The sequence below is a fragment of the Aplysia californica genome, unplaced genomic scaffold (assembly GCF_000002075.1).
Source record: "Aplysia californica isolate F4 #8 unplaced genomic scaffold, AplCal3.0 scaffold00150, whole genome shotgun sequence".
Classification (NCBI taxonomy): domain Eukaryota; kingdom Metazoa; phylum Mollusca; class Gastropoda; order Aplysiida; family Aplysiidae; genus Aplysia; species Aplysia californica.
In genome coordinates, this window is record NW_004797420.1 from 329960 (window position 1) to 357630 (window position 27671).

At 40.5% G+C, this 27671-nt stretch overlaps 2 protein-coding genes across 4 annotated transcripts in view; one reads left to right on the plus strand and one right to left on the minus strand.

Moving 5' to 3' along the window:
* Window positions 1-1072: 1072 nt before the first annotated feature.
* On the minus strand, window positions 1073-25724 carry LOC101859010 (tyrosine--tRNA ligase, mitochondrial). Of its 2 annotated transcripts, none has more exons than XM_035969485.1 (13): window positions 25624-25724; window positions 17002-17106; window positions 16191-16338; window positions 15632-15807; window positions 14795-14896; window positions 13581-13695; window positions 11768-11846; window positions 8457-8566; window positions 8060-8158; window positions 5986-6052; window positions 3452-3640; window positions 2752-2877; window positions 1073-1412 (listed from the first exon to the last, which is right to left on the minus strand). In XM_035969485.1, exons 1-13 carry the CDS (start codon window positions 25698-25700, stop codon window positions 1375-1377), a joined length of 1431 nt encoding a protein of 476 aa, XP_035825378.1. In that variant the 5' UTR covers window positions 25701-25724; the 3' UTR covers window positions 1073-1374. The 2 variants fall into 2 exon arrangements, with proteins under 2 accessions (XP_035825378.1, XP_005097290.1); XM_005097233.3 differs by having other exon boundaries at window positions 3437-3640.
* A 194-nt stretch (window positions 25725-25918) lies between these two features.
* Window positions 25919-27671, plus strand: part of LOC101859401 — a 116817-nt gene continuing 115064 nt past the window's right edge. The window contains exon 1 of one of the 2 annotated variants that reach the window (XM_005097234.3): window positions 25919-26016. The gene's annotated coding sequence lies outside the window, so the exon portion shown is untranslated. Of the gene's footprint in view, window positions 26017-26047; window positions 26306-27671 lie in introns of those variants that run through there. The other variant, XM_005097235.3, reaches the window with a different exon arrangement.

Consider the following 27671-nt stretch of genomic DNA (forward strand, 5'->3'; position numbering starts at 1 on the left):
AATCATTCCAAACTGATTACTTTATTTTAATAGAAAATAAATTGATCTCTTTATTGACACCTTTTTTAAGCCAGTATTTTACATATTTTGTGTAAAAAATGATCTTTAAACATTTTGACAGCATTTTTAAAAGCTTTCTATTTAAACGCCATAGGCCAAATATATACCACGGGAAAGCCCGTTTAGAGCTCTACAGTTCTCTGCCAATGAAAAGACGGTATTTAATCATCGCTCGTTCCGCGAAGCATTTGAATGCACGCGTGTCAATTTTTTAACCGGCCGACCACGCATTCCGACCGCGAGGGGCTTCGCTTTCGTCGGTAATTCTCCAGCTCCTAATAATCGGACATGTAAACAACTTACACCATTGTAACGAGGAAAAGCTGAACTTTTACAAGGTGTACGGCATTTGGTGTTTTATAGCGAAAGAGCAAAGAAACAGCGATCGGAATTACCCCGATTTCACCGATACCACGCGGTCGGAAGGACGCGAGGCCGTGTTTACGCTACCTAATATAAGAAATGCAGCCTCTGTGAAGTCAGCATCAAGTCTTATTCTTAAGACTTTTTTTGGCCAGCCCCCTTTGGAGGGTGCAGTGAGGAATGCAGAGGTCTTCTTCACCAACTTTTTGGTTGAACACAACCTCAACCTTGATGCTGCAGATCACGCAGGGCAGCTGTTCAGGGCCATGTTCCTCGACAGCACACACGAGGTTTGAATGTACGGGGGGGGGGTAGGTGTGTGTGTGTGTGTGTGTGTATGAGAGAGAGAGAGACAGAGAGAGACAGAGAGAGAGAGAGTGCGGGGAGGGCCATAATATCAATATCAATCCAACACCTATTTAGGATTATACCAACCCATGTCCAAGTTGCCCACACCACGTGTTGGAACTGCCCCATGTGGGGGTTGAAGTTGCACCAGCCCCTGTTGAATTGCCTCATGTGGATGAATGTCACAATACAGTGATTAGTTGAAAATTCAGAACACAAATAGAGTAAAGAACATTGTAATCAAAAAGCAGAATGGCTGCTTTACAACATTGGAGCAAGATCATAGGTTTTCTTTCATTCAGTATGAAACAGTATCGGTTACTTTTGCTGCCCGACATGAGCCTGTCAAAGTTGCCTCAAGCTACCCTTGTGATGACTCTTGAGAGATAATGCAGACAAACACTAAATACAAGACCAGCGAAATCACATCAGCATATATCACCTCCATCCACCAACAACAACAACATATCACCTCCATCCACATCCAGCTAACCCTCTTCCTGTGGCCAGTCATTCATATCAACAGAGTCCCTTTCCTGCTTGTTGGATGAAGAGGTCACTTTGTTCGGTCGAAGGAAAAGAGATGGAACACCCCTCCAGCCCTCACGTCACCCATCTCACAATGAAGTAGTTCTTCTTTCCTGTGGGATAAAAATATATAACAAAACAAGTGTTGGACAAGGTGCTAGCCGAAGGTTGGAGGGTGCCAATGGTAAGGTCTACATCTTTTCTTTCCCTCTGTTGTTTCAGTCTATTTGTCCTACTTTTTCCCTGCAGTAAAATGGTCATTACATTGATATGCTTTTCTATACTTTAACTCAAGGTGCAGTCATATAGAAGCTACACAGTGTCAGTTCGCCTTTAGGTCTGACGCGTGAGTTTGTCAAGCATTATAAAGAAGAAAACACAGCAACATTAAAAATGGACATTCAGGCTCCTACAAAATACTAGCGTTCAAAGTAGGTAGCGTAAACACGGCCTCGCGGGCACTCGCGGCCTTCCGACCGCGTGGTATCGGTAAAATCGGGGTAATTCCGATCGCTGTTTCTTTGCTCTTTCGCTATAAAACAGCAAATGCTGTACACCTTGTAAAAGTTCAGCTTTTCCTCTTTACAATGGTGTAAGTTGTTTATATGTCCGATTTTTAGGAGCTGGAGAATCGCCGACGAAAGCGAAGCCCCTCGTGGTCGGAATGCGAGGTCGGCCGGTTGAAAAATTGACACGCGTGCATTCAAATGCTTCGCGGAACGAGGGATGATTAAATACCGTCTTTTCATTGGCGGAGAACTGTAGAGCTTTAAACGGGCTTTCCCGTGATATAAGTTTAGCCTTTGGCGTCTTTATAGAGAGCTTTTAAAAATACGGTCAAAATGTTTAAAGATCCCTTTTTACACAAAATATGTATAATACCGACTTATAACAGGTATCAATTAAAAGATCAGCTCATTTTCTATTAGAACTAAGTTATTAACTTGGAATTATTTTTCATCAATCCTTCCGCGAGACTCGGAAAGCATGTGACCCCACACGCGGGGTACACTACAGTATAGAGCCGACTCGCTTGCCGCGGGGGCCGGTGCGGCGCCGGCGGGGTCAACGCTCGGTGTTTTTGTCGAAATAACGACAGATCATCGTGTTTGAGGCGATAAAATACTGATTTGTAAAGATCTCAGAGTCTTGAAAAAAATTAGGCTCCATATATTTGTTATAATGATTGTGCTCTGTTAATGTGGAGATGTTTGGTGCACTTGGTACTCTTTTATTGTCTGTCAAACATGGGGTTGCAGCCTGTGACTGACTTCAACAAATTTGATCAAATTTTAAACAACTACAATTTTCTTAAAAATTGATGGAGAGGTTAAAGAATGGTACCAAATGCTCAGTGGATATAGGCCTTTCAAATGGAACAGATAAATTTGGCATACAGCTACTTTGAAAATTTAGTTTCTGGTACCTATTCAAAGCCTTGTCAGAACGTACCTACTCTCACCAGAGTGATGTTGTTGGGCAAAATAAAATCTCCACTTGCTAGCACTGCCGATGGATCAGACACACGTCCCTGGTTCACGTACACACCACCGGCTTTGATAATGCGTTCTGCATCGGCTGAGAACAAAAACAAATTTTCTTACTCTCATTTTTACTCCCACTCTTTGGAGATATCTAGAGTTACTGCGTGCTTAAATACAGAGAAAAAGCAAGTAGGGGGGTGGGGGTGGGTGGAAATTGTAACAGTAACAGTCTACTGCACTTTTGGTAAGGAATTACTCATATTTTTTCCTCCATCAAACGTGGCAAGTCTGGAATGGACTCGGAACTTTCCCCTTCCTTGGTCTGCTGCAAGGGAAGAGGATTGTTAAGTAAAAAATAACAGGCAAAAATTAACTACTCTAGTAGTAGTATTTTTAGTACCTCCTAATTATAAAATGCAGAAAAGGTCAATAATAAACCTAATACTCTTTCGTTCTGTTTGCTTGAGTAATGAAAAGCACATTGACATCATTTAGTATTGTGGTAAAATCAAGCAAAGACAAAATGAAAGAAATAAAGTAGGACCTGCTAGTGGCACCCTAAAACCAACCACCAATTCAGGGCGCACTATATCAGGACAGTTGTTGCAAAAATGAGGATGTAAAATGCAGAAATGTAAAGGATGCAAGGGTACCAGCAGGTTTCTGACCATCTCTAGAGAAACAGCCTATGGCCATACACAACTCCTGCAGCGTCATCTGAGGGTCATGGGTCACATCTGAAGTGGAGGCGTTCACAAACAGCTGCTGTAGGTCTGATAGCGCCATCTGGCGAAGGTGAGAGACAGCGTCACCAAACAGAACTTCTGTGCATCTCAAGGCTGATCTCAATCCCTCTTCTGACAAAAGAGAGTAAGGAGAAATTTACAACACTCGATACTGGCCTTTAGAAATGAAAAATTAGAGAATGCACAACAGTAGGCAGTGAAAGATTGAAAAAACAGGACAACAGCAGATAATGAGAGAATGGTGAACAAAAAACAGCAGGGAATGAGGGATGTGAGTAAACAGACAGTAGACATCGAGAGATTGGAGAACAGAGGACAGAAGGCAACGAGACTGATAACAAACAAAATGTGTCACGATGCGATGGAATCAGGCGCTCGTCAATTTTGGGGCATATGGAGTACTTTGCATTTTCTTAAAGCTTGTTCATTTGTCTTGCATTTGGTGAAAAAAAAATACTCTTCTATCTTTAATATAAGTCAAGATATTTCCAAATTGAAGGAGATGAGGGTTGCCTGATGTCAGAGGTAAAACTAGAGAGAAAATGGCCGCCAAAGCTTGAGGGTCTTTGGAAACTGCAAATTTACATTTTTTGTGCCTTTGATCAACATTTTTAGTAAAATCCACACAGAAATGTCTTTTTAAAAGGACATAGAAAGTATTGAGTAAAAAAAATTATAAATAATTGCCCAATGGTCAAGAAAATTCCTTTTTCCTTGATAACATTAATTTGATGAGTGCCTGATTTTATCACACTGCCAATACCGGTGCAGTAGTCTCCGCATAAACGCACGGTGCTCGGGAGGGCTCCTTGGCGTGTGTTTATACGGAGCGTGCGTTTACATGAACCTTAGTAAAGGGAGGAAGGGACGCAGTCATCTCATTGACTCATTGCCTTGATATATTCTAGTGACCTCCCTTTGGGGTGAGGGTAACTTTGGCCGATAATGTGACGACACGCGACTGTTTTGAAGGATTCCCCGATTGCGGTTAAGAATACAAAGGTGTTGAATGGGTGTGTGTTTGTGGGGGGGGGGGGGGGGGGTTGAGAGGTAAGAAATACAGACTCAATGTAGATCTAATGATATACACCATAAAATGTCAGAAACAGATGTAGCGTAAGAGGAAACTGTTGGAGATAGTCACAGAGATGACGGCCCAGCCTCGTGGCTTTCCCAGCAACCACCCCTGACCGTAAGTTCATGAACGAGCATTCACGCGTGTTGGGCATCATAAGCCCAGGTCTAACTAAACATTACATGCAGTCACCCAAACACCAGTCACAAACCTTCTCTCAAAGACACATTTCCGGTGACCAATCAAATAACATTTCAGTTCCCCAACCCCCAACATTTCACCGACCAGGCCTAGACCTTTGTGTCAGTTGAAAGTTCGGGGCAGTCTCACCAAATATCGTGCTGTCTAGGCTTGTCTTAAGCAAGCTGTGGAGACCCTTTGTTCAGCTTAACCTGTCAGAGTGTTTCGCGGGTTGGAGTGTGCGTTTAGAGGGAGTGACCGTGTGTTTGTACATCTAAATTAGGTAATAAAACCCCGTCAGATTACGAAAGTGTGCATTTGAGCAGAGCGTGCTTTTGTATGACGTGCATTTAGGCGGAGACTACCGTAAGAATTATGTGAACAGACAATGACAATGACAAACAAGGAGAAAATGAATAAAACGGACAACAATGCTCTATAGATAAAAAGAAAACATGTCATACAGATGAATTCATTCTTCAGTCATGGCTCGATGTTATGTTCTATGGTTTAGTAAGAGTTTTACGGCACTTGCAACACAATAAAGTCATACAAGTGCTTAAGAATAAACGTGTTACAAGAGAATAACATACACAAAAAGAAGGATAGATAAGGACGATAGATGTTTGATAGGAAAAAAGAAGCAAACCACACCAGAGCATCTGCCAACCACCCACTTGTTATAAGTAAGGTAACTACACAATAAAATTCCTCATCTTACTTTAGTTTAAAGGGCTATAAAACATCTACCATACCACCCATACCATACAAGACTTTTGCTGAAACAACCTATTGTCACCCTTAAAAAAACAAAATGTAAAACCAACTAATAAACTCAAACAAGCATGAAAAGCAGCTTACTCGTAGCTCTATAAATATTTGAAAATAATCAACAAAGTCTTCATCATTATCTGACTTACTTACTGAAGTTAGAACAGAACAAGTGAAAAAGCCTTTAGACAAAGTCTATCTATGCAGAAATAGAATACAACTGCTGTCATTCATTAAATGTAACATGTATTATGTATGAAAGATGAATGTAAGTACTGTTTTTGTTTGTAAAAAGCAATTTGGTATGAGTGAGGTACACAGAGGAATAGCTGAATGTCTAAATAAAAACAGATAAGAACAGAACATTTTGCTTTTCTATTGACAGGTAAAAAGTAAATCAACCAAAAATAGACTCCCAAAGCCCACTCACCGCCATGTACCAACAGAGTGACTTGTTCTGCTAACTGTCGTTGTCCATGGCGATGCTCAGGAGATTGCTAAAAACAAAAATGAGGACATCATGATCCTTTACTACACACAGAAAACATACAATGACGTACAAACTCATATGGAACACACAGAAAAACACAGAACTATTTACAATCTCACATAGAGTATAGAAAACATCACACAATTATTTATGATCTCACAATAAAAAAAAAATGCAATACAGAAAATATCACACCATGATTTACAATGTCATAAGACACATGAAGTAGCACCCAATCATTCATGAGCTCATATACAGAAAACATCACATTCCTTTACAATATGTGACATTTGACACCTAAATTATTCCACTATAATGTACTGTACAGTCAATATAAAACCTATAGAAAATGTAACACAATCCCCAGAAAACATCCCAAATGGCGTTACAACAATGTCACACCCAACATTACTTTGTAAGTTGTGTAGTGACCGCATTGACACAATTAAGGGAAGCGGGCTACTTTGACCTGAAGAGTAAAATAAGGATCAAAATCTGAAGAAAAAAGAAAACAGAGAAGAAGAAGAAAAAAAAAAGAAGAAGAAAAGCACAGCTGCTTACTTTTTGAAACCAAAAAACATTACCAGTGTGGAGGGTCTAGATGGTAGGAATTTCTACATGCACTATGTCCACACTATTTAAAATAAACTTGTAATAATAGAGAGAGAAATATTAAGTACAGCTCTCAATATATGGCAATGGACACAACTCCAATTGACTTACAGGCTTTGTTCTTATCATTTCTTTGCAAATCTGGTCTGAAAGTTCATGATTTTTCTTCAACATTGGCAAGTCTATGAGGAGCAATACAAAACATCAGATAGACCTGCATGTTTGCCGACAATCACCTGAAATCCGACAATCGCGACCTGACCCGCGAACCGGCCAATGCTATCGCTAGGCCCACCTGTATCAGTCAATGTGCGTAGTGCGAGGCCTGGCCCCTTTTTCTCCCGTCGGCTTCGTCGGCACTTTTGTTCGGCGTTTCCGACACAATTGTCGGAACCTAAGTAGAAATGCGAATACGAAAAAGGAAGACAACCTAAATTATCTACTTTCAGTTTCGTGCTCGAGCGGCCATTTTGAATTCCGTTTGTTGACTAATTCAATTGTTCAAATCATGTGGATTCATTCAAGTCCGACTCTCTTGTTCTAATAGAATCTAGATCTAGATCTAGATTTATATAGATCATTATAGACCTCAATGGAGGATTCATATTCCAATTCTATTGTGTCAAACTCTATCATAGGTTGTGCTGTAATATTAATATTGGTAAAAATAAGCATTTCATCAGGTGCGTGAATTATTTAGAATCTAGACTCAGCTGAGTCCCTCTGTTCGGAATCGGATGCGGATTTCTAGTTCAAGGCCTATTCCTATTCACTTGTTCTACAAGATCTAGATTTATTTAGATATCTAGATCTATATGGAGGATTCATATTCCAATTCTATTGTGTTATTGTATCAAACCCTATAGCAATGTAGATGTAAGCCATATAGATCTAGATCTAGAATCTAGATCTATATGCTCCCTTGTTTGTTTTGGAGTGTGGTTTTTTAATTTTAAATTTTTTTTCATTTAGGACTTGTTTTGGCCTTTTTACATGAGGCCCGTTGCAGGTTCTTTTTGGGGGTAGGGTTAGGGTTAGGTCTCTTCTTTATTGTGTTTGTTGGGGTGGTCGCTCGTTACTCGGATGTCCTTCCTTATGACACCCACAAAGGCTTTTTTTTTGGGGGGGGGGGGGAGGGGGGGTTGCGCAAAATTTTCAGACAATCTGGTTGAGGCTCACAAGCAGGTCTATTCAGAGACAAAAAAATGAACTTTCATACCCAGACCCTCAAAAATGTATCAATTTTATATATATATGTATCATATTTTTTAACTTACTGGTTGGCAGCTGTAGAAAAGGAGAAGAAGCACTAGACAAGGACGCCTTCATGTCCTCATAGCTTTACAATGTAAAATGGCAAAGCGGACCTGTTTTCGAACACAAAGACTTCAGTATCACTTACATTTTGCTGCAGCATAACTGCCTCGATCTCGTCCAGGCTGAGAAATGTCAGTAGTTTCAGATAGCGTTCCACAGTTGAGTCAGGTAAGTTCACAAAAAACTGAAATGACACAAGAACGTCACAAAAAAAAAGGTTCTAATTCTAATATGAAACAAATTTGACAGAGACCTACACCAGATACATCTTTGCCCTGGCTAGAGAATACAATTATCTATCTTCTGGTCAGTACATTTTCATTCATTAACTAAGAAAAAGAATTCAATAGATAAAAATTGGTTCCCTTTAGTAGGTAGGGGGTTGTTCTATCTTAACGTGGAACTCCCCACTTCGAATCTAGCATTCATGAGTAAGCTCTCAAGAAGAGGATACGAGAGATGATGAATTCTTGTTCACATACCTGATAGAGCTCAAAGGGTGAAGTTCTGTTTGGGTCAAGCCATAAAGAGTTACCCGTTGATTTGCCAAGCTTTTCTCCACTAGGGGACAAGAGTAATGGAACCAAGAGACCTATGGGAAGATATATATTTTTTTATAGTAGAGGGTTTTACGGCGCACTCAACTGCATAAGGTCATATGAGCGCAAAGGGGTGGGGGTCAACAGAGAAGTCTTTACAGGGAATCAGGCTTACTCTGCTCACCTCTCTAGCTCAACAGCACGAGGTCTGCTTCGACTATCAAGGCACCGTGGAAATAGCGGGTCACAAGAGAGTGGCAAACATACAAAAGAAGTAGAGGAATATGACAATGTAAGGATTAGGAAAGAAAAAGCAGCAGTTCCCTGTTGTAGATCAGGCACAGTTATGAGCGTAACATGAATCAGCCCATTTACAATTCTACTGTGCTTGAATGAGAAATGTGCCCCTTTGGGAATCGCCTAAAGACACTACAGTCAGTGGCACTGCCCCGCGGGGTTATGGGGAGATAGAAGTGGTGAATGCAGGAACAAAGAAGAAGAGAAGGGAGGACATGAGGGAACAAAATGTAAGGAAAGCACAGTGTCAGAAGAAAGCTAAAGATGAAGATCTTCAATAGTTTAGTTCCTGTTCATTACTCCAAGAAATGCAGGTACGGGTGAAGTGAGCAACCTATACTATGGACTATAGGAAGCAAAGAGTAAAAAAAACAGCCAGCCTTTCACAAAAACACTTTTCTTATTATTATGATCAAAACAGTACTATTACCACAGCCCAATAGATCTGTTCCCAAAACTAATATTTAGTTTACATATTATATAAGAAATTCAAAAGAAAGTATCAGATTAATCTCATTTTTTTAAATGATAATGTCATTGTTAGAGTTAGATTCATTTTTTGTAATGAAAAGACAACTATAGCTCACAAAAATGTGATTTTGAATTTCAAGAAGGGCTCTCAAAATTTTTATAGAATAATGAACAATAAGGATCAGATGCTGGTGTACAAATTGTGCAAATTCGAAGTATGTCACACAAACCACAAAGGAGATATTCAAGAGCAGCAGAACTTTTGTTTGAGAAAATGAGCTTTTATTACAAAAATGCACCTGCCTTATGTTGTCAGGATGTTTCTAGACATTGCATTTTTCTGGACTTGTAGCCAATACAGTAGTCTCTGCCTAAGATCCCGGTGCTCGGGAGCAAGAAAATGCGGGATCTTAGGCGAACCGGGATCTTAACCGACGATCCCAGGGAAGAATCCATGGGGACCCGTGTTAAGGCTTACAATCGGTAAAATGGTCTCCCTCCACCCTAAAATGAACTGACGTGACCCCTTGGTAGGTTTATGACATGGCGAGCAAAGAGTGGTTAACCTTGATGGCCTATCACAGTGCATAGTGCCATGAGGCGTGCCATTTTCACTTATCATCCTATCATGAGTTTCAAGATATAAGCTTATTCAGTTGCCCCTCCCCTTTACCTGTCGAAAATGTATAGCTTTCCATCTCTGGCCGAGTTCCCCCCCCCTCCCCAAATGCTTTTGTCATTGCACACCATTACGCCGTGAACACACCAATTAAAATTCAGTCTGTCTAGCAAATTCGGGCGTAGAGACAACTGCTGAAATCAACGCCTACTGCAATGGTCAGGGAAGAGTTCAAGGTTTGATGTGATCCCGCCTGGAACGAACGTGTAGGCCCTATCCACCCAGCGAGTGATGTAAGGTTAGGGGGAGAGCTCAGGTGTGAGTGCGATGAGTGGAGAAAACAAACGCATCGGTCAGTTCACAACCCGGTGTGATCTCGTCGGGGGCAAACATTGTATCGCTTCATCCAGTTTTACACGTGTATGTGATCACATTCACGATAGTGGCTGATCTTTGACGCGACGGACAGTTTATTAATCTCAACTTTTCACTCTTGTTTGATCGGCTGAGCCCGCTCGCGTTTTTGTTTAGCAAATTATGATCTGAAATGCGGGATCTTAGCCGAATGTAGACCTTCAGAGTGAATCAGAGCGGGATCTTAGGGGTGACTTTTGTATACGGGTAGTAAAAATTCTGTTTTCTTAAAACAGCGGGATCTTAAGCGGTGGGATCTTAGGCGGAGACTACTGTATTAGGCTCTAGAATGTATTTCTCATGATGAGTAAGTGGTTATACAGAATGTTAAAAATATCACATAAACAGAAAATCATAAAATTGAAGGAAATATTTTACAGTAGTTTCCGCCTAAACGCAGGCCATACAAAAGCACGCTCCGCTCAAACGCATGCTTTCGTCATCTGATGGGTTTTTTACTATATAATTTAGATGTACAAACGCACGGTCACTCCCTCTAAACGCACGCTCCGATCCGCGAAACACGTCGACAGGTAAAGCTTGACAAAGGGAAATTTTCACTACAATCTGCACAACTTGCATGACAAGCCTAGAAAACCGGATATTGGGTGAGACTGCCCCTCACGACGAACAAAGTGAGTGATAGACAGCGTTTTCACACCGAACTTTCCACAGACACAAAGGTCTAGGACTGATCGGAGAAATGTTGAGGGGTTGGGGTATTCAAATGTTTTTGATTGGTCACTGGAAATGCATTTTTGAGAGAAGGTTTCTGACTGGTGTTTGGGTAACTGCATGTAATGTTTAGTTAGACCTAGGCCTGTGATGCACAACATGCGTGAATGCTGTAAAACACTAGATAGGCCTCTGTAGGATTAAAGAGTAGTCAAGTAAGCCTAATCAGCCGCGCTTGAAGAACTTATAACGTACTTGTTAAACCAATTACAAGAGAAATGTTTCTCTCAATGTAGAGATCTACGATTCTGACGTCGTCCATGAATTTACAGTTGGGGGTGGTCGCTCGGAAAGCCACGTGGCTTGGCCGTCTTCTCTATGACTATCACCAACAGTTTCCTCTTAGGCTATTTGTTCTTGACATTTTATGGCGCACATCATTACACTGAGTATGTCTTTCTGCCCCTCCCCCCTGACTGACCCCACCCATTCAACGACTTTGTAATCTTAACCGCAGTCGGGGTTCACAAAACAGTCACATGTCATCCCATTATCGGCCCCCAAAAAAACCCACCCCAAAGGGAGGTCACTAGAATATCAAGGCAACGAGATGACCGTGTCCCTTCCTCCCTTTGCAAAGGTTCATTGAACGCACGCTCCATATAAACACACGCTAAGGAGCCCTCCCGAGCACCAAGCGTTTAGGCAGAGACTACTGTATTTTCATTGCCGACCTTGGCCTGGCTTTAAGACACATGTCCAGACAAGACAAGCTCACCAAACACATATTTTCCCGTAACCTTGTGAATGAGGTCAAACCCAGAGCTGATGTTTCCAGTCTGATCATTTCCCCCGACCTGTACCACAAAAAGAATCATATAGTCATAAGACATGGAATAGAACTGAAGCCAACAGCAAAACATCTAATAATCATCATTATCATGAGCTTAAGCTTAAGGATACATTAGCAAGCTTTGACAGCAGTTTATTTCACCACCATTTATATTACTATTACTTATACCCTTTGCGTTACATTAAAAAAACATGTCCTTCAGTCGAAGCAATCCCAGATGACCATCTATTAATGAGGAGAACAGTGGTCATCTTAGACAGGTGGTCTTTTTGGCAGGAAAAACACAAGTGAGGAAGCAGAAAGTGGTTGTTTGTAAGGATGATATATTTGGAAAGGTGGCCCTTAGAGCAGGTGCGACTGTAGTTATGTGCTGTTTACGGACTCATCTCTGGACAAAGATGGTATTATAAGCTCAGAATTGTATTCATCAAAGTGAATTACAGAATCACAGCACTCTCTTTTTCTGAGTAATTTGTAATACAGTCTAAGTCTAAGCGGCTTTAACGGAAACCTGTATAAAAAGGAATCCTGTCTTAACGGAATCTCCCCCCCCCCCCCCCCCCCGATATATTCCTCTTTAATTACCTGTATATATAACAGAAACCTGTCCAACGTGGAAACAGAAAGAAAAATCCGCTCCCTTTAGAGGGTTCCACCTGTCTAAGACGGAAAATGCTTTGCCCGCTCAGCTCTGATTTGAAATCAAACTCGCAAGTTTGGTTCCGTCAGCTCTAAACTTAATGCAATGGCCATGCCGCTGGGTGAGGAAGGGGAGTAGGGGTGCAATTTGGGGGTAGATGTTACCCCATTGTGTGAGCCCTGAGCCATGCAGAAGGTCAGTGTGGTGTGGGTGTAAAATCTCACGACTGCCCGTGAGAATGCTCGAGTAGTGAGCCACTACAGAAACTTTCCTGGGTTGCCAAAAGCCAGAGGTGTGAAATTAGATTGACCAATGCCTGCCGACCTGATCGTACGGCCAGCCGAGAAAAGAGTTCCTCGAATCATTGTTACAATGATGGCAGCGAGGGGTGGCATTGGTGGGTGGGGCTAAGGGTGGAAGCAAAGGAGATGTTCAAACATTTCTGTTTTTAATAGGTCAAACAGTGGTCCTATGAAAGGCAAGCATGTATGGTAATTGGATAAGTAAGACTGACGCATGTCATTATCAGACAGGATAGCAATTGAGAGGTGTGAAGTTTTGACCACTGCTTGCCGATCGGACAAGTGATCCTTGATCCCATCGGCTCAGCATTTGAACCCCTCCAACCCCTAAATTCCCCTGTCTATGACAGAAAATGTCTAAGACTAAATTTTTTTCGGCCTCCCTTGCGATTCTGTCTTACACAGGTTCGACGGTATAATCTATTTATACAGTAGGCAGTTAGCCATAGGAACTTAATGCATTATTCCAAAAGTTGGCAAATGTTGATCTAAAGGCACAAAAGTACTTGGAAGAGCTATGGTAGGCTATAAAGTTTGTTCGAGTCTCTGCTCCCTGAGCTTCATTTTAGATGATTGGCTTGTGTGAGACTACCAGGATATTTGACAGTCATCAGTAAGATGGGTCTTCATTTTAGGTCTAAATTACCACAGTGCTTAGAACAAACAAAGGAGGAGGTCAACTCAGTTGTAATGCAAGATTTGATACAGTCAGTTACGGGCTAGGAATACCTTGTACAGAAACATACATACACACAGACATACAGACACACGCATACACATACAAACACCCACCCACCTGTATGCTACAGTTGTGGTGCTGGAGTAGATGCAGCCAATCAGCAGCCTGAAACACCTGGTACATAAACTCTGTAAGGCTGATGCCTGCCTTGCTTTGAAGACGACTCTGAACACTAAAGAAAGGTAAAACAAATCATATCTTGCTCACCACTTAATTTCATAGACTTTGAGTTATTATCCCCCCTCTTTGTCACCACATGACTATTATGGTGATAAAGAATGCCACCCCCAATTACTGATCCTGTTTGTCATTGTTGTTATCAATCCAGAGACCCACAATTATATATAAGACTGGGGTTATGGTTTGTAGCATGATGCACTTACGAAAAATGAACTCAATTTTCCTGAAACCAGAGAACTGTAATATACGATACTTGGTGCACATAAGACTAGAGACAGAACAGCATGTAAATGCTGCTGCTCAGCCTGTAATAGACTACAAAGCAATAAGTCCAGTTGGTCCTAAGGTGGAATCTTTATGCGGGCATGCTAGGTGAGAGGGATGTTGAGACATGGTGCGAGCCATCTAGGGTTAAAAAGCAGGCAGAAGTAGTAGAAACAGTTTCCATAAATTTCGTCTCCCAGAAGCTGCCACATGATAAGAAATAACACATATAGACTCACAACACGCAAAATGCTCATTTGGAGGTTAACCTCACCCTGCAAACCCTTGGCTGGAATCACGATCCTATAGCAAAACCTAAAGCCAGGGTCACGAACCCCTGACAAACCCTCATTTAAGGTCATGTTCCAATTGAGAGTCACTAATCTAGAGGACAAAGGCTTGATTTCTCACACAGTTGGGCACAACCTTTATTCATAAAGAAAAGCACATCCCACAATTAAAAACAAAATTATATTCGCCCAGTACTTGGGTGCTAGCATCTATCGATGGGTTTACCCATGATCAGAGACCAGCCCAAGAGGCACTCTATAATTGTTGGTATTATCATCTGGCCTTTATCATCAGTATGTCCTGTTCATGGTACTGAAATGGGGGCAAATTTTTACTCAAAGATTCTGGGCTGATGAAACAATGTAGTGGGAGAATGATCCTGAAGTAGTGGAGTTTCCTGTTAGGGGAGAGAGAACATGATCAAATATTATGAAAACTTTTAACATACAGCTTTAAAAGCCTTCAAAGATGTCGATTAATAGTGATTCTCCCGAAAACATATTATATATTTAAAAAGAAACAAAACACTGTCACACCTGTGTCTACTGATCATCTCTCCCAGACGGAAATGGCGAGTCGTCGAGGACATGAATGAGATGACATCCTGCTCTCTGTACCAGTCATGGTTGTTCAGTATCCTAATGAAAGAAACGCCCACACATCTGAGCTACTTGTTTCAAATTTTGCTGCAGACTCTTACGATACAATTTAAGTTATGACATTTAATGCTGCTTACAATTACTTATAACTTAGTGTTGCAGAAGCAGATAAAAGATGTTATCAACTTCTAGCTTTTCATATTTTAAAGGGGAAGTGTCAGTGAATAAGGGCCAACTTCCAAGTCATAAAAGAGTCTATGAACAAATCAAATTCAGAACAGGTGTGAATATAGGAGGCTTTCATCTTAGTTCATAACTTTATCAACAATCTTGAGATGGTCACCACTTTCAACATTTGCAATGCTATTTCCTCTGATGGAGGTGAATGAATGAGGGACAAAATATACATGGCCAATGTGCTATTTTAATGGTCTATGATCTCTTGATGTAAAAGCCACAACATATTTCAAAATTATAAGAAAGAAGTAATTATGGTGAGAGTCAGGAAGAGATATGACCAAATGAATTTTATGTCTATTTTCGCAAAACAATGATCAAACTACTTGGGCCATTATCAAAATGCATTGAATTGATAACATAATCCCAAATAAGACCTGTCAAGCCAACAATAGAAAAAAATGCTAGAACAAATAGCTACAAAATTTCAACAAAGCATTTCAAGATTGAGTAAAAGCAACTGATCCCTTTAATAGTGGATGAACAATAGAACAGATACCCCGTTGCCCATACATAAACTCCTTAGCTTAACTGCACCTATGAGAAGTTAACTTTCTGGTGTCCTCATTGATGTATTCAGCATGGTTGTGGAAAATCCGCTCCATGTTTTCCATGAGGCTTTCGATATTGTTCTCTACATCTTCTGCTTTCATCGGCACACGGTCTGCTGTCTTCCCACTGGGATCTCCAATTAGACCAGTGGCCCCACCAATCTGCGGACAATACACACACAAACACAAAAGAGTGTTGTAACCTTACAAACAAAAACACTTTAAGAAAAGCATATAATATATTATATGTGTGTGTGTGTGTGTGTGTGTGAGAGTGTGTGGGTACCTCTCTCTCTCTCTCTCTGTGTGCGCGGGATTGAGAAAGTATCAATTACTAAATCTATTGCACTCTGAAAGAACCGTCTTTCCCACTGTTAGCTGTGCAAAAACAATATTGTTTCTAATATGAGGTTGAAAGTCCGCTCAGAAATGATCAAACTCAGTTCATAGGTAACTTGATCTATGTCACACATAAGTCATGGACCCCCACAGATTTATTTGTACTTATGAGACAGAAAGAAAAAAAAAGTAGGAGATCATCTTACCACAGCAACTGGACTGTGTCCTGCTCTCTGGCCCTGTATTAGTGCTACAAGAGACACCAGGTTGCCGATGTGAAGGCTGTTTGCTGTAGGGTCAAAGCCACAGTACCAGCCTTGGGGAGTTGACAACAACTGTTGAAGCTCCTCGGGTCTGTGAGGAAAATAAAACAGAGAATGAAAGAAAAAGATGACTTCAAGCTTTTCTGAGAACCAGACATTTTCAGCTGTAAAGCATAGTCACCTATGTTTATACAATTGCCTGCGTGCATTTGCGCAACTGATGTGAGGGAAAGATATTATTTAAAATTAAGTGATAAGTGCAGTTTTGTTGCAGTTGCTTTAATGTTCCCTAGAGTATGTTGTCCATATTAGGTCTCAAAGGGAGAAGTGTAGCCCTGATGTCATTTAGGGCTGTACAGTGGAAAAGAAACATATTATATTTTAAAACGCAGGAAATGAACAGGGGCTACAATTTAGTGTTATAAAAGAGAGTTGATGACATGTAGTAGAGTAATGGCTACGACAACGCAACTGACTTTGAATAAATTTGAATATTATATCAATGTATGAATGAAATTCCTTTACCAAGTACATGTGCAAGGACAAAACATTGGTAGTTGAGTATCTCCTGTAAATGGGCAGAGTAATGAAATACAAGGATAGTGGAAAAGCGAAGTAAGGAGAGTAAAAATGGAAAATGCTAAACTCATTCCAAGAACTTAAATAGTTTGACGGAAACCAAGTCTTAAAAGATAATAAACGAAATACATATATTGAATGCAATACCTTATTTTAAGACTTGGGGCTTGCTTACCTTGTATTAGGAAAAACATTTTCAATGAGCCCTCTTTTTATTAGGTCATCTAAGTTTAGCACAGCTGCAGAGGTAGAGGATCCATATTTCTTAGGAAAGTGAACCCTGCAAAAACACAAAACAGTATTCAGAAACAAATAGTCAGAACCAAACATTTCAATATGCAGTCAAACATTCATGTCATCCGGAGAATGTCACCTCCTTAAAGGTGGGGGGGGGGGGGGGGGGGGGCATCTCGCTTATTAGTGGATCAAATGTTACCAAATTTCAAACACATAATAAGCATAGTAAGGAGTCTTAAAATCCGCTATCAAATTTGATTTAAAAAATTTCATTTCCATGGATATGGCGGCCTAATCTGGAGTGCATTTTTGAAATAGAAAACTTGCAAAAATTGCAAGGTAAACTGCCTAAAAATTGCAACCTTCCCACCCCAGGCGCATTAATACGGGCTTAACATTTTTAGGTAAGCAGAACAGCCTTTTCAAAAATCATGACCAACAATACAAATTTAATTAACAAATTTACTAGTAACAACACACGAGTACGTTAACAATAAAGTTATCGACCAAATATAATATAACACTGCGCGACCCAAAATAATGGAACCCTCGGTTTTCGTAATAACTTTTAAATGAAGGCATAAAATTTGATCAAATTTAGTACATACCGGGTACTTGGTTCACACAAAGATCTAGAAGAGTAGTATGAGGTTTAGTATAAAAACAAAAAAAAATTGAAGGGAGATTCGAACAACCTCTAAATGCAAAATTAGCTTATGCCACAATCAATTCAGATCCTATTCTATTTTTCTCTTGAAACCTTCGATACACCAGTAATCTGTATTAGATCTGTTTCAGGTATTTTCTTTTTTAAAACCAGTATCGCATTGTTTTAACTCTAAGTCAAATCGTAAAATACAGCAAATTTTTTCCCCATTTAATAGTAATAATAATGTAGATCATTTCTATATCGACCACTCCCGTGTGAACGCAGCTTATTAAGGTGTTTTACTACATTAATTTTATTATTAAGGGAGTGTCTACGTACACGGTAAAACAGCACCTGGCCTCAGTGTCTACATACACGGTAACCAGCAACCAGGCACATAGTCTCAGTGTCACGTACTGGGTAACCGGGCAGTTCAGAATTCCAAGTTCAGTTTTTGTCATCCGGTGTTGCCTTCAACCCCAGCCCTCTCCCGAACTGTACCTTTTAAAAAAATCAATAATCCCCCCGTTCCGGAGCCCTATATTTCGCAGCGCACAGACTTTAAATGAACTTTGGTGACCCCAAGTGGTACTCACAATGTGATGCGAAAGCACAGGTTCACTGACCGGTCACGATGGCGAGCCCGACAAGACGCTTGTACTATGAGTTTCTTTTTTTTTTTCAACAAGTGACAGCACAGGACAGATATTGATTTATTTTCATTGTGGTTACCGTGTGTACATAGATACTGAGACTAGGTGTCCGGTTACCGTTTATGTAGACACATGCATCATGTACGAACAATATTCATGTGCGCGTGTGAGCACACACACAAACACACGCACACACACACGTACACCTTACATGCGCACACACATGCACACCACACACACGCCTACTTTCTTATCACAAGCGCAAGCTTAGACTTACACACAAAAGATCTCTATGACACTATGTCTCAGTTTGAGTTGTACATTACATGTATGTATTCCAGCCTGAATTTCCGGTGCCCAGTAGACTAGAGCTGGGCCGAAACCATGATTTACGTAGACCTAGCTCTATCAGCTCTGTACTCGCTCCATTTCGAATTAAAAATTTTGTTAAAATTAAAGCGTTGGAGTTGTTTTGCCTAAAATTGCAAGAAATTGCGAAAATTGCAAAAAATTGCGGGTTTATTGCGGAACTTGATGAAAAACGCGGCCGCAAGCCGCAAGACCGCGATTGCCTGGGGGGCCAGCCTAATTGAATTTTGTTGACATGTCTTATGTAATTAATACCATTTTTATTTTTCAAGGAAATAAACTTTTTTTTTTCCATCTATCTTGGCAAACAATAGATCTACAAATCTGTGATGAATTTTTTCCTAGACGTACCAGAAATTTTCCTGAGGTAGTATTCAGGTTTGCAATAAATCTGTGAATATTCACTCTAAACACCACAAACAAAAAACTATTCTATCTATCAAAAATTCATCAAACAATTTTTTTGTATTACATCTTTTCTTCATTCTGGGAAAATTCCATGAAGATTGGATGAACAATGGTGGAGTTATCATAAAAAGTACATAGAAAAACCCCATTTCGAGAAAATGGGAGATAAAGAAAGAAAAATAAAAGATTGACTTTATGAGGAAACGGTGGTAACAAACATGCCCGGTATGGGAAGAAATAAGGCTTTCGGGGTTCTTATGCGATAAAATAGTTGTAAGAGAGGCTGAAGAAGCTAAAAATGCCTACATAAAATCTATAGTTTTGAGCCGAATCAGAACTTTCCGGGTGTAGCCCCTCCCCCCCCCCCAAGTATGTTATGGCAAGAATTGAAATACTGAGACCAAGACAGACGCCTGTACGCTACTCACATCGACAAGTGGAAATTACGCTTTTAAATACTCAAAATATGTCAAACTCTTCTATGACTGAATTGGTCTAATCGGCCAGAGCAGAAGCCACAAATGATTTTAATCCCTATTTCTTTTGTTTTTCTTTAAGGAATATTCTCCTCTGCAGAAGCACTTGTCATCTCGAGACACTGATGGATGAACTATTCAAGATATATATGAGAAAAGAGTTCACACCATTCATTCTCCTTTCCTTGCCAAAATTATAAATTAAATTCTCATCAATAGTTACAACTTAATTTCCTAAAACTGGCCCCCCAGAAAATTGCGGTCCGCGTTTTTTGTCGAGTTCTCCAATAAACACGCAATTTTTTGCAATTTTCCAATTTCTTGCAAATTTTAGGCAAAAATACATCAACGCTTTAATTTTTTAATCGGGCACCTAGTCTCAGTATCTACGTACACGGTAACCGGAATGAAAATAAATCAATATTTGTCCTGTGCTGTTACTTGTTGTAAAAAAAAGAAAGTCGTACATGTATGTACAAGCGTCTTGTCGGGCCCGCCATCGTGACCGGTCAGTGAACATGTACTTTCGCATCACATTGTGAGTATCACCAAAGTTCATTCAAAGTTTGTGCGCTGTGAAGTAGATATCTATAGGGCTCCGGAATAGGGGGAATTATTATTATTTTATTTTTTTTAAAGGTACAGTCGGGAGAGGGCTAGGGTTGAAGGCAACACCGGATGACAAAAACTGAACTTGGAGTTCTGAACTGCCCGGTTACCATGTATGTGACACCGGTTGCCGGTTACTGCGTACATAGACACTGAGGCTAGGTGCCCGGTTACCGTGTACGTAGACACTCCGTTATTTAAAATGCCTCAGGCTGCGTTCACACGGGAGTGGGCGCTGTAGAAATGATCTACATTATTATTATTATTGTTTATAAATTGCAAAAAAAATGTTCTGTATTTTACGATTTGACTTAGTGCTAAAACAATACAATACTGGTTTTAAAAAAGAAAATATCTGAAATAGATCCAGAAACAGATTACCAGTGTATCGCGAAGGTTTCAAGAGAAAAATAGAACGGGATCTGAATTGATTGGAGCATATAAGCTAATTTTGCATTTAGAGGTTGTTTCGAAAATCTTTGATCAAATTTTTTGCTTTTATATATACTAAACCTCATACTACTCTTCTAGATCTTTGCGAGAACCAAGTACCCGGTATGTACTAAATTTGGTCAAATTTTATGCCTTCATTTAAAAGTTATTACGAAAACAGAGGGTTCCGTTATTTTGTGTCATGCGGTATTATACTTTATTTGGTCGATAACTTTATTGTTAACGTACTCGAGTGTTGTTACTAGTAAATCTTGTTAACAAATTTGTATTGTGGGTCATGATTTTTTAAAAGGCCGTTCTGCTTTTATGCTACCGGTACTCAAATTGTCATGTTTTTTAAACTAAAAATGTTAAGCCCGTATTAATGCACCAGGGAAGAGAAGGTTGCAATTTTTTGCAATTTTTATGCAGTTTACCTTGCAATTTTTTGCAATTTTTCTATTTAAAAAATGCAATTTTCCGCAGGGCCAGCTAAAAACTAGTGCTGTGCGATTTTGAGTTTAAAAAACCCATTGAAGCTTCGAAGCACGATGTCACTATTCGTGCTATTTGAATACCATGTGCGAATAGTTTTTTCTTAAACATATCATGTAGGCCTAAGAGGAGGCCTAATACGGTGAGTCTTTTTTATTCTTTTATTATAGTAGAGGGTTTTACGGCGCTTGCAACTGCATAAGGTCATATGACCGCCAAGGGGTGGGTGTCAACAGAGAAGTCTTTACAGGGAATCAAACTTACTCTGCTCACCTCTCTTGCTTCAACAGCACAAGGTCTGCTTTAACTATCAAGGCACCCTGGAAATAGCAGGTCGTGACAAACATACAAAAGAAGTAGAGGAAAAAGGAATAGTAAGGATTAGGAAAGAAAAAGCAGCAGTTCCCTGTTGTAGATCAGGCACAGTTATGAGCGTGACATGAATCAGCCCATTTACAATTCTACTGTGCTTGAACAAGAAAAGTCCCCCCTTTGGGAATGGCCTAAAGACACTACAATCAGTGGCACTGCCCCGGGGGGGGGGGGGGGGGGGGGGGGGGGGGTGAACGGTGAGTCTCTCAGCAGTATTCTTTAGAAGTTGAAGTGATTCTCTTCTTTACGTATAGCACCTACTGCTTGCGCAGCGCGTGTGGTGATGAAACATTGGTTTGTTTTGTTTTGTTTTTTATAAATAACAAAAAGGCGACTGTTGCAGAGGGGGAGCGGAGAGGGGAAATAATAAAAACAGGAGGCGACCACTCGTGTCTAGTATCTGCGTGGGGAAAAAGAAAATCTTTTTACCGAGCGAGCGGCGTAGATCTAACACAAGCACACTGTCCCTGTGTCGAACAACACTGGTGTTTGCTAGGTTATATTGTCTTTTGGAGGTTCTTTTACTGGTAGATTTATTTAGTTAATCTTCTCAAATAACTGCCAAACAATACTTAACGTGTGTTTGCTTGATATGATACAATTTGATCAAATCACACTAAATTAAACTGCACAGATTTATATATAAGCGAAGACTTGAAGCAATAAAAGGTTAAAAAGGTTCAAGAGAATTCTATTGGCAGCATAATAGGCCTAATAATAACAATACAAGTTATGCATATAATTTTGAACAAATAAAACAGAAATGGAATGCAGATTTGCTGTCTGAAGGACAATGCAATCTCTGAAATTACACAACAGTGAAACGGAGGCTAATTTTAGTAATGTGATGTCATCTGTGGGATGATACCCACAGACTATTCTTAGAAGGCCGTGGAGATATAGCAAAGATCGTGTACTCGAAAATCTTTGGAGATACCGCATGGAACATCATGTTGGGTCAGTCGCTTGACGTATAATCTGTATCGATGTGTTTTGCATGGTAAAATTTCACACTTGCGGCTAACTGCAGCTCGTCAGCCATGCTTCACTAATTGGTTACAAAGTTTCAGGTATACGTTAATAACATTTCGAAATTCCGGTAGTGATGTTTGAAATTGAAACATAGTAAACGCAAAGACAAAATCAATAATACATGCGAAAATTGGCGTAAAGACGCTGGAAGATTACCCCTCCCCCTCCCCTGGGAGCGATAAACAATGCGCAGAAGAGATAAGCAGCAGCATCATCAGAGCACCGCATCATATCACATTACCAGTATTCCTGGAAAAATATCACACCAACCAAAGCGTCGTGTCATCAAAGATTCTCTACACACGATCTTTGGCACCATGCAGTCGGCTATATTTAAATGTAGTTACGTGATCGGAGGTGTATCCCTATCTGACGTCACACAAGATGGCCACTTTACCTAAAAATAGTTTGCGTCGTTTTACGTTCAGTCGCAGGTAAAAAAATACAGCTGGCCCGTCGATCAGTATTCGTTTGGAGCAGACCTAAGAGAAACTTTAAAGCCATTATTCTCAAAACTTTGTTTCCGCATCCTACCTGACAAAATTACCCAGATCTCCCAAAGTGCTGAAGCTATCTTAAAATTTGTTTAAAGCATGTAGATTTAGATCTAGATCTAGTTCAGAGATTAGTTCTGTATCAGAAGATGCAATAAAATGCACTTTCTCAAACGCATGATAGGGTATTTTCACCAGGCACACACTTAGGATTCTCCATAGCCCCTCAACTTCAACTGTCTGGGACTGGGGATGACATTGGTCCGGAATTGTATCCCTTTCAACTCTGTTCAACTTTACTTTCAGCCCACGTTGGCCCTGAAAGATACGCTCAGAGCAGCTCACCTCTTAACTTATCTAAAGTGTGCGAATGGAGGTGTAACACATTTATAATAATTACGCCTTCAACCCACTGTTTTCTTATAGGCTAATACAATATTGAACCTGTGTAAGACGGCCAATAATTACTATAAAGGAGAAAAGTGGCCGTATAATACAGGTGGCCATCTTAGGCAGGACTGATCAAGATGAAGAAAATAAACCATTCCTTTCTGAGGACCCAACCGAAGGTAGCCGCGGTGTTGTTGTCATTGTTGTCGTTTTCGCTGGGGTTTTTTTTTCTTTTGTTGCTGCTTTTGTGCAAGGGTGACAATAAAATGAAATATGTGTCAGACAAGGAGGACCGAGTGCTATGGTAAAACAAACACGTGGGTCGTCACCATTCGGAGAACGAGCGACTCTTCTGTCACAAGTTCATGTTGACATCCATTGTTACTTTGTTACAGACTGGGTAAACAGTGACCTCTCATCTCACTTACAATTTGTTTATGAGTTCTGGGCGGGCTTTTATGGGTTATGAGGGATCACACGCTTACCTCACCAGCAGCTGAAAATGTATGTGTTACCTATTGGTCAACAGTGGGAGGGGCCTATAGACCTCTATGCAACATGATCCGTTGGAGGGAATACCTGAATCTAACAATAACGACAGGGAAAAGGATTATTACAGCCTGCCCACAACGCCAGGGGCCTATGCACAATTTATGACAAAACGTAATGGAGTCACTAAGGTGGCCCTCTAAGACAGGTGTTATCAGGCGCGGTTCGTCCATAGAGCACGGTCGTGCAGTGCCGCCCAAAATGTTTTAATGTTCTATGACGTAAAGCACAATAAAATAAAAGACGCCAGAAACAAACATTAGCCGTAAAACATCTACTATGCCATGCCTAAGTTCATGCACTGTATCTAAACATAACAGGATAGTCAACAGTGGAAACCTGACCTATAAATCGCTCTTTAGGATAACCAAAGCGATGACGACACTTGTAGAGAGTTTGGCGGTACATTAATATTAATAAGACGGCACATCTCAAATGTGCTCCAGCCGAATAGCGCCGAAACAGCCCACAGTAGGCAATCTAAAATTAAACATCATAGACTGTGCACTATTCCATGCCAAAATTATGTGGGCCCCAGAGCAATCCAGCGGAGTGCTCAAGTGAATTGTGATTGGTTCATTGTCTTGTCGCTATTTTAAGTGACTCTGTGACCGTGAACCTGAGGGAGGTGAACGTGACATACTTAAGTCCCCGTCCTTTGAGTTGTGCTTTTGAACAGTTTTGCAGTGGAGTGGTGAAAGGTATTACTTGAGAGTTCAGTTCTAATGCAGGATGAATGAAATTGACGTTTAGCTAACAGATTTAGTTCTAGAAGTCAAAGCCACAAGTAAAAAGAATGAAAATAAAAGCACACAAAGGTTTTCCTTCACCAACCCAAAATCCTAAAATTATACACCATCCCATTTACTCTGCCCTTGATTATCTTCAGCCTAAGGTAGCTTAAATGTGCACGCCCACTTTTTAGACCCACGAGCCGCCTCTGGGTGTTATTGCTTGATGTGATAGGGCATCATAGGGGTTGTGTGTTAAAATATGGTGACCGCTGCCGCGTTGGAAGGTGACCGTTTTACAGTTAGAAAAAACGCAAGGGGGGAAATGGAAAGTAGCCATTTGTATAGGTGGCTGTCAGGGCAGGTTCGACTGTAGCCTAAAGATAAAATTCACTCAATCACCGTCACCGAGATTCAAGAACACAATAGATCGAATAACAAAAAATCAAAATGAAATCAGAAAAATGGGACTAGCGGTGATCTTGTAGTTCCGTCGTTAAAGTCGACGATCCATTTGTTTACATCAAGAGAAGAAATCCAGAAGTCTTGAGTCTTGAAGACCAAATACTATTGAATTAGGCTACACAAAGAGCAGGGATGCAACCTAACTGCAAAACATCAAATTAGGATAAAATTCAGGGGGGCATGCCCCCCTGAACCCCCCCACCTCCATATTTTTATTAGGTCAGGGGGGCAAGCCCCCCTGAAACCCCCCTTCTCTTGACTTTAACCAAAGATAGTTATGTACTATCATTGCTTTAACGAACGAAACTACAAAATCGCCGGACTCTAGCCTTGGGCCTCGACTGGCTGGGTAGGCCTTGCACTTGTGTGGTATTAGACATTCCCATCCTCTCTCCCCCCATAAACAACCTTCCTTTAAGTAAAAAAAAAAAATTACCGAAATCTCCATGCCGTGAACGCAAAGTCAATGCCCTTTGAGACGAGTTTCCAGGAACGCTCTATGAGCGCTGCCATATTTCATGTGCTCACAAGCAAAGCTAAAGCTAAAGTTGTTATCGGACTTGCTAAGAAAAGTTTTAAGATTGTCCAGTCGTTTTTTATTCCCAATTTTGCTGTTAAAAAATCCGGCAAATAGAATATATTTTTCAAAATTATGACAGAATGTATTTGTTATTATGGTTTGGCTTTAAAAAATGTTTTGTCCGTTTGAAAAGATTCGTTTGTAACACTGTAATTCTGGGGCTGTTTTCATGTGTTTCTTTTCCTGAACTCCACAACAATCACTGGAGTACTACAGAACAATTGGCTATCAGCTGATAAAAACTCCGAGGTAGTGACCCAGGCCTAATTTAGTGTCAAGCATCGAGTAAAGAATTTTGTTATTAGCGAGCAGCGTTTTCTTGAATACCGAAAACTTTTGACTCTGTAGCTTCCATGCTCTTCTATGCCCTCTGATCTCTTACTTTCTTTTTTAAACTCGGTTACTGACAAGATCTAGCAGTAGCAGACGGATCAGGAAGGTGACGAGTCTTCCACTTCCACTTTTATTTTTATAACGTATAATAACGTATAAAGTTGGTAGGCCTATGGTTGCAAGTTTTTAGCGTGCATTCTAAGATGTGAGCTCTTGTCCAAAGTTGTTATGGTGTGGAAATTAGGAGGGCCTTTCTTATGATTATGTTATGAACCAGTTGCAAAATATTCACCTCACCCTGTCCCTGTTGCCAGTGTTGCAGGTGCTTCTGCCCCTTCTCAGCTCTTTGAGGAGTGCTGTGCTCTGTTCGTCTTTTTTGCTGCCATTGCCGCACAATAATGCGAGATACCTTGTTTGTTACTACTACACTAAAAGAACTAATAGACTAGTTGATGTTTCACTCAAGTGAACATGTTTTTTAGCATTCATTAGTGCATCAATTGGAATTTTAGTTACTGTACTAGATTCTATATGCAGTGGAATCCTGTTATAAGGAGAGGGAGGGGACCGTAGCAAAATGTCCGTTATAGCAGGATTCTCGCTAGAATAAGGGATCCAGTAATTAATAAATTCAAGGGAAACTGTAAAGTAGGCCTAATCTATGAGTTTGGTGTTTAGTTTATTTCCTTTTGATTTCCCCCCTGATGATGATTTAGTTTCAACGTGACCTTACTCACCCGCTGTGTTTTCCCCCACCCCACCACACCCTGTGGTGCATTCCGTCAACTTGCGTACGTCACACATTCGCTCCAACCATCACATTTCTGTGACCTCTCCATCCCTGCATCAGAGAAGTGAGAGGCATGGTAGGCCCTGATAATCTAAACTAGGCTTACACTGGCCTATCACGCGATGCGTTCTGCTTGTCTCCGCATGCCACACACTCCCTACTCAGTCGCTCTTCTAGCCTTCATTGTTGACACACATCGGCTCTCCCATTCTTTGTTTCGCTAGATCACCAACAAGTTTCTCAACTGGCGAGGTTTTATATTATGTATAAGTGGCCTATGCACTGTGCATAGCAGCAGCAATATTCCGCTATAACCGACTGGCATGTTTGTCCGATAGCGCATAGCAGTAATTTATTTACAAAGGTAAAGAAGAGAAAAAAACAGGGTTTTAGAAAGTGTCTTTATAACAGACTTCTCGTTTTTTCCGGACTCGTTATAAATGGACTCTACTGTACTAGTTTCTGTGCTCGACATGATTTCTTTCATGTCTCAGTCTCCAGGTCCCCTTTTCTCTGTTTGTGATGCTATCATGTCCATTAAATTAATGTTGTTGCCTCCTTTGGTCTGAACTTTTGGGAATCTCACAGAGTGTACTCATGTCACAGTTCTCAGTTAGTCTTGTTAACTAGATCTAGAAGCTTCGTATAGTAGTAATTTTGTACAAATTCATTTAAAGGTGTATGAAAACCGGTTCTTCCAAAACACCCTCACCACTGATCTGTGAACTGTCTTGTCACCCCCCACCCCATCCCAATGAAAAAGCAAAATAAATCAGCCAAT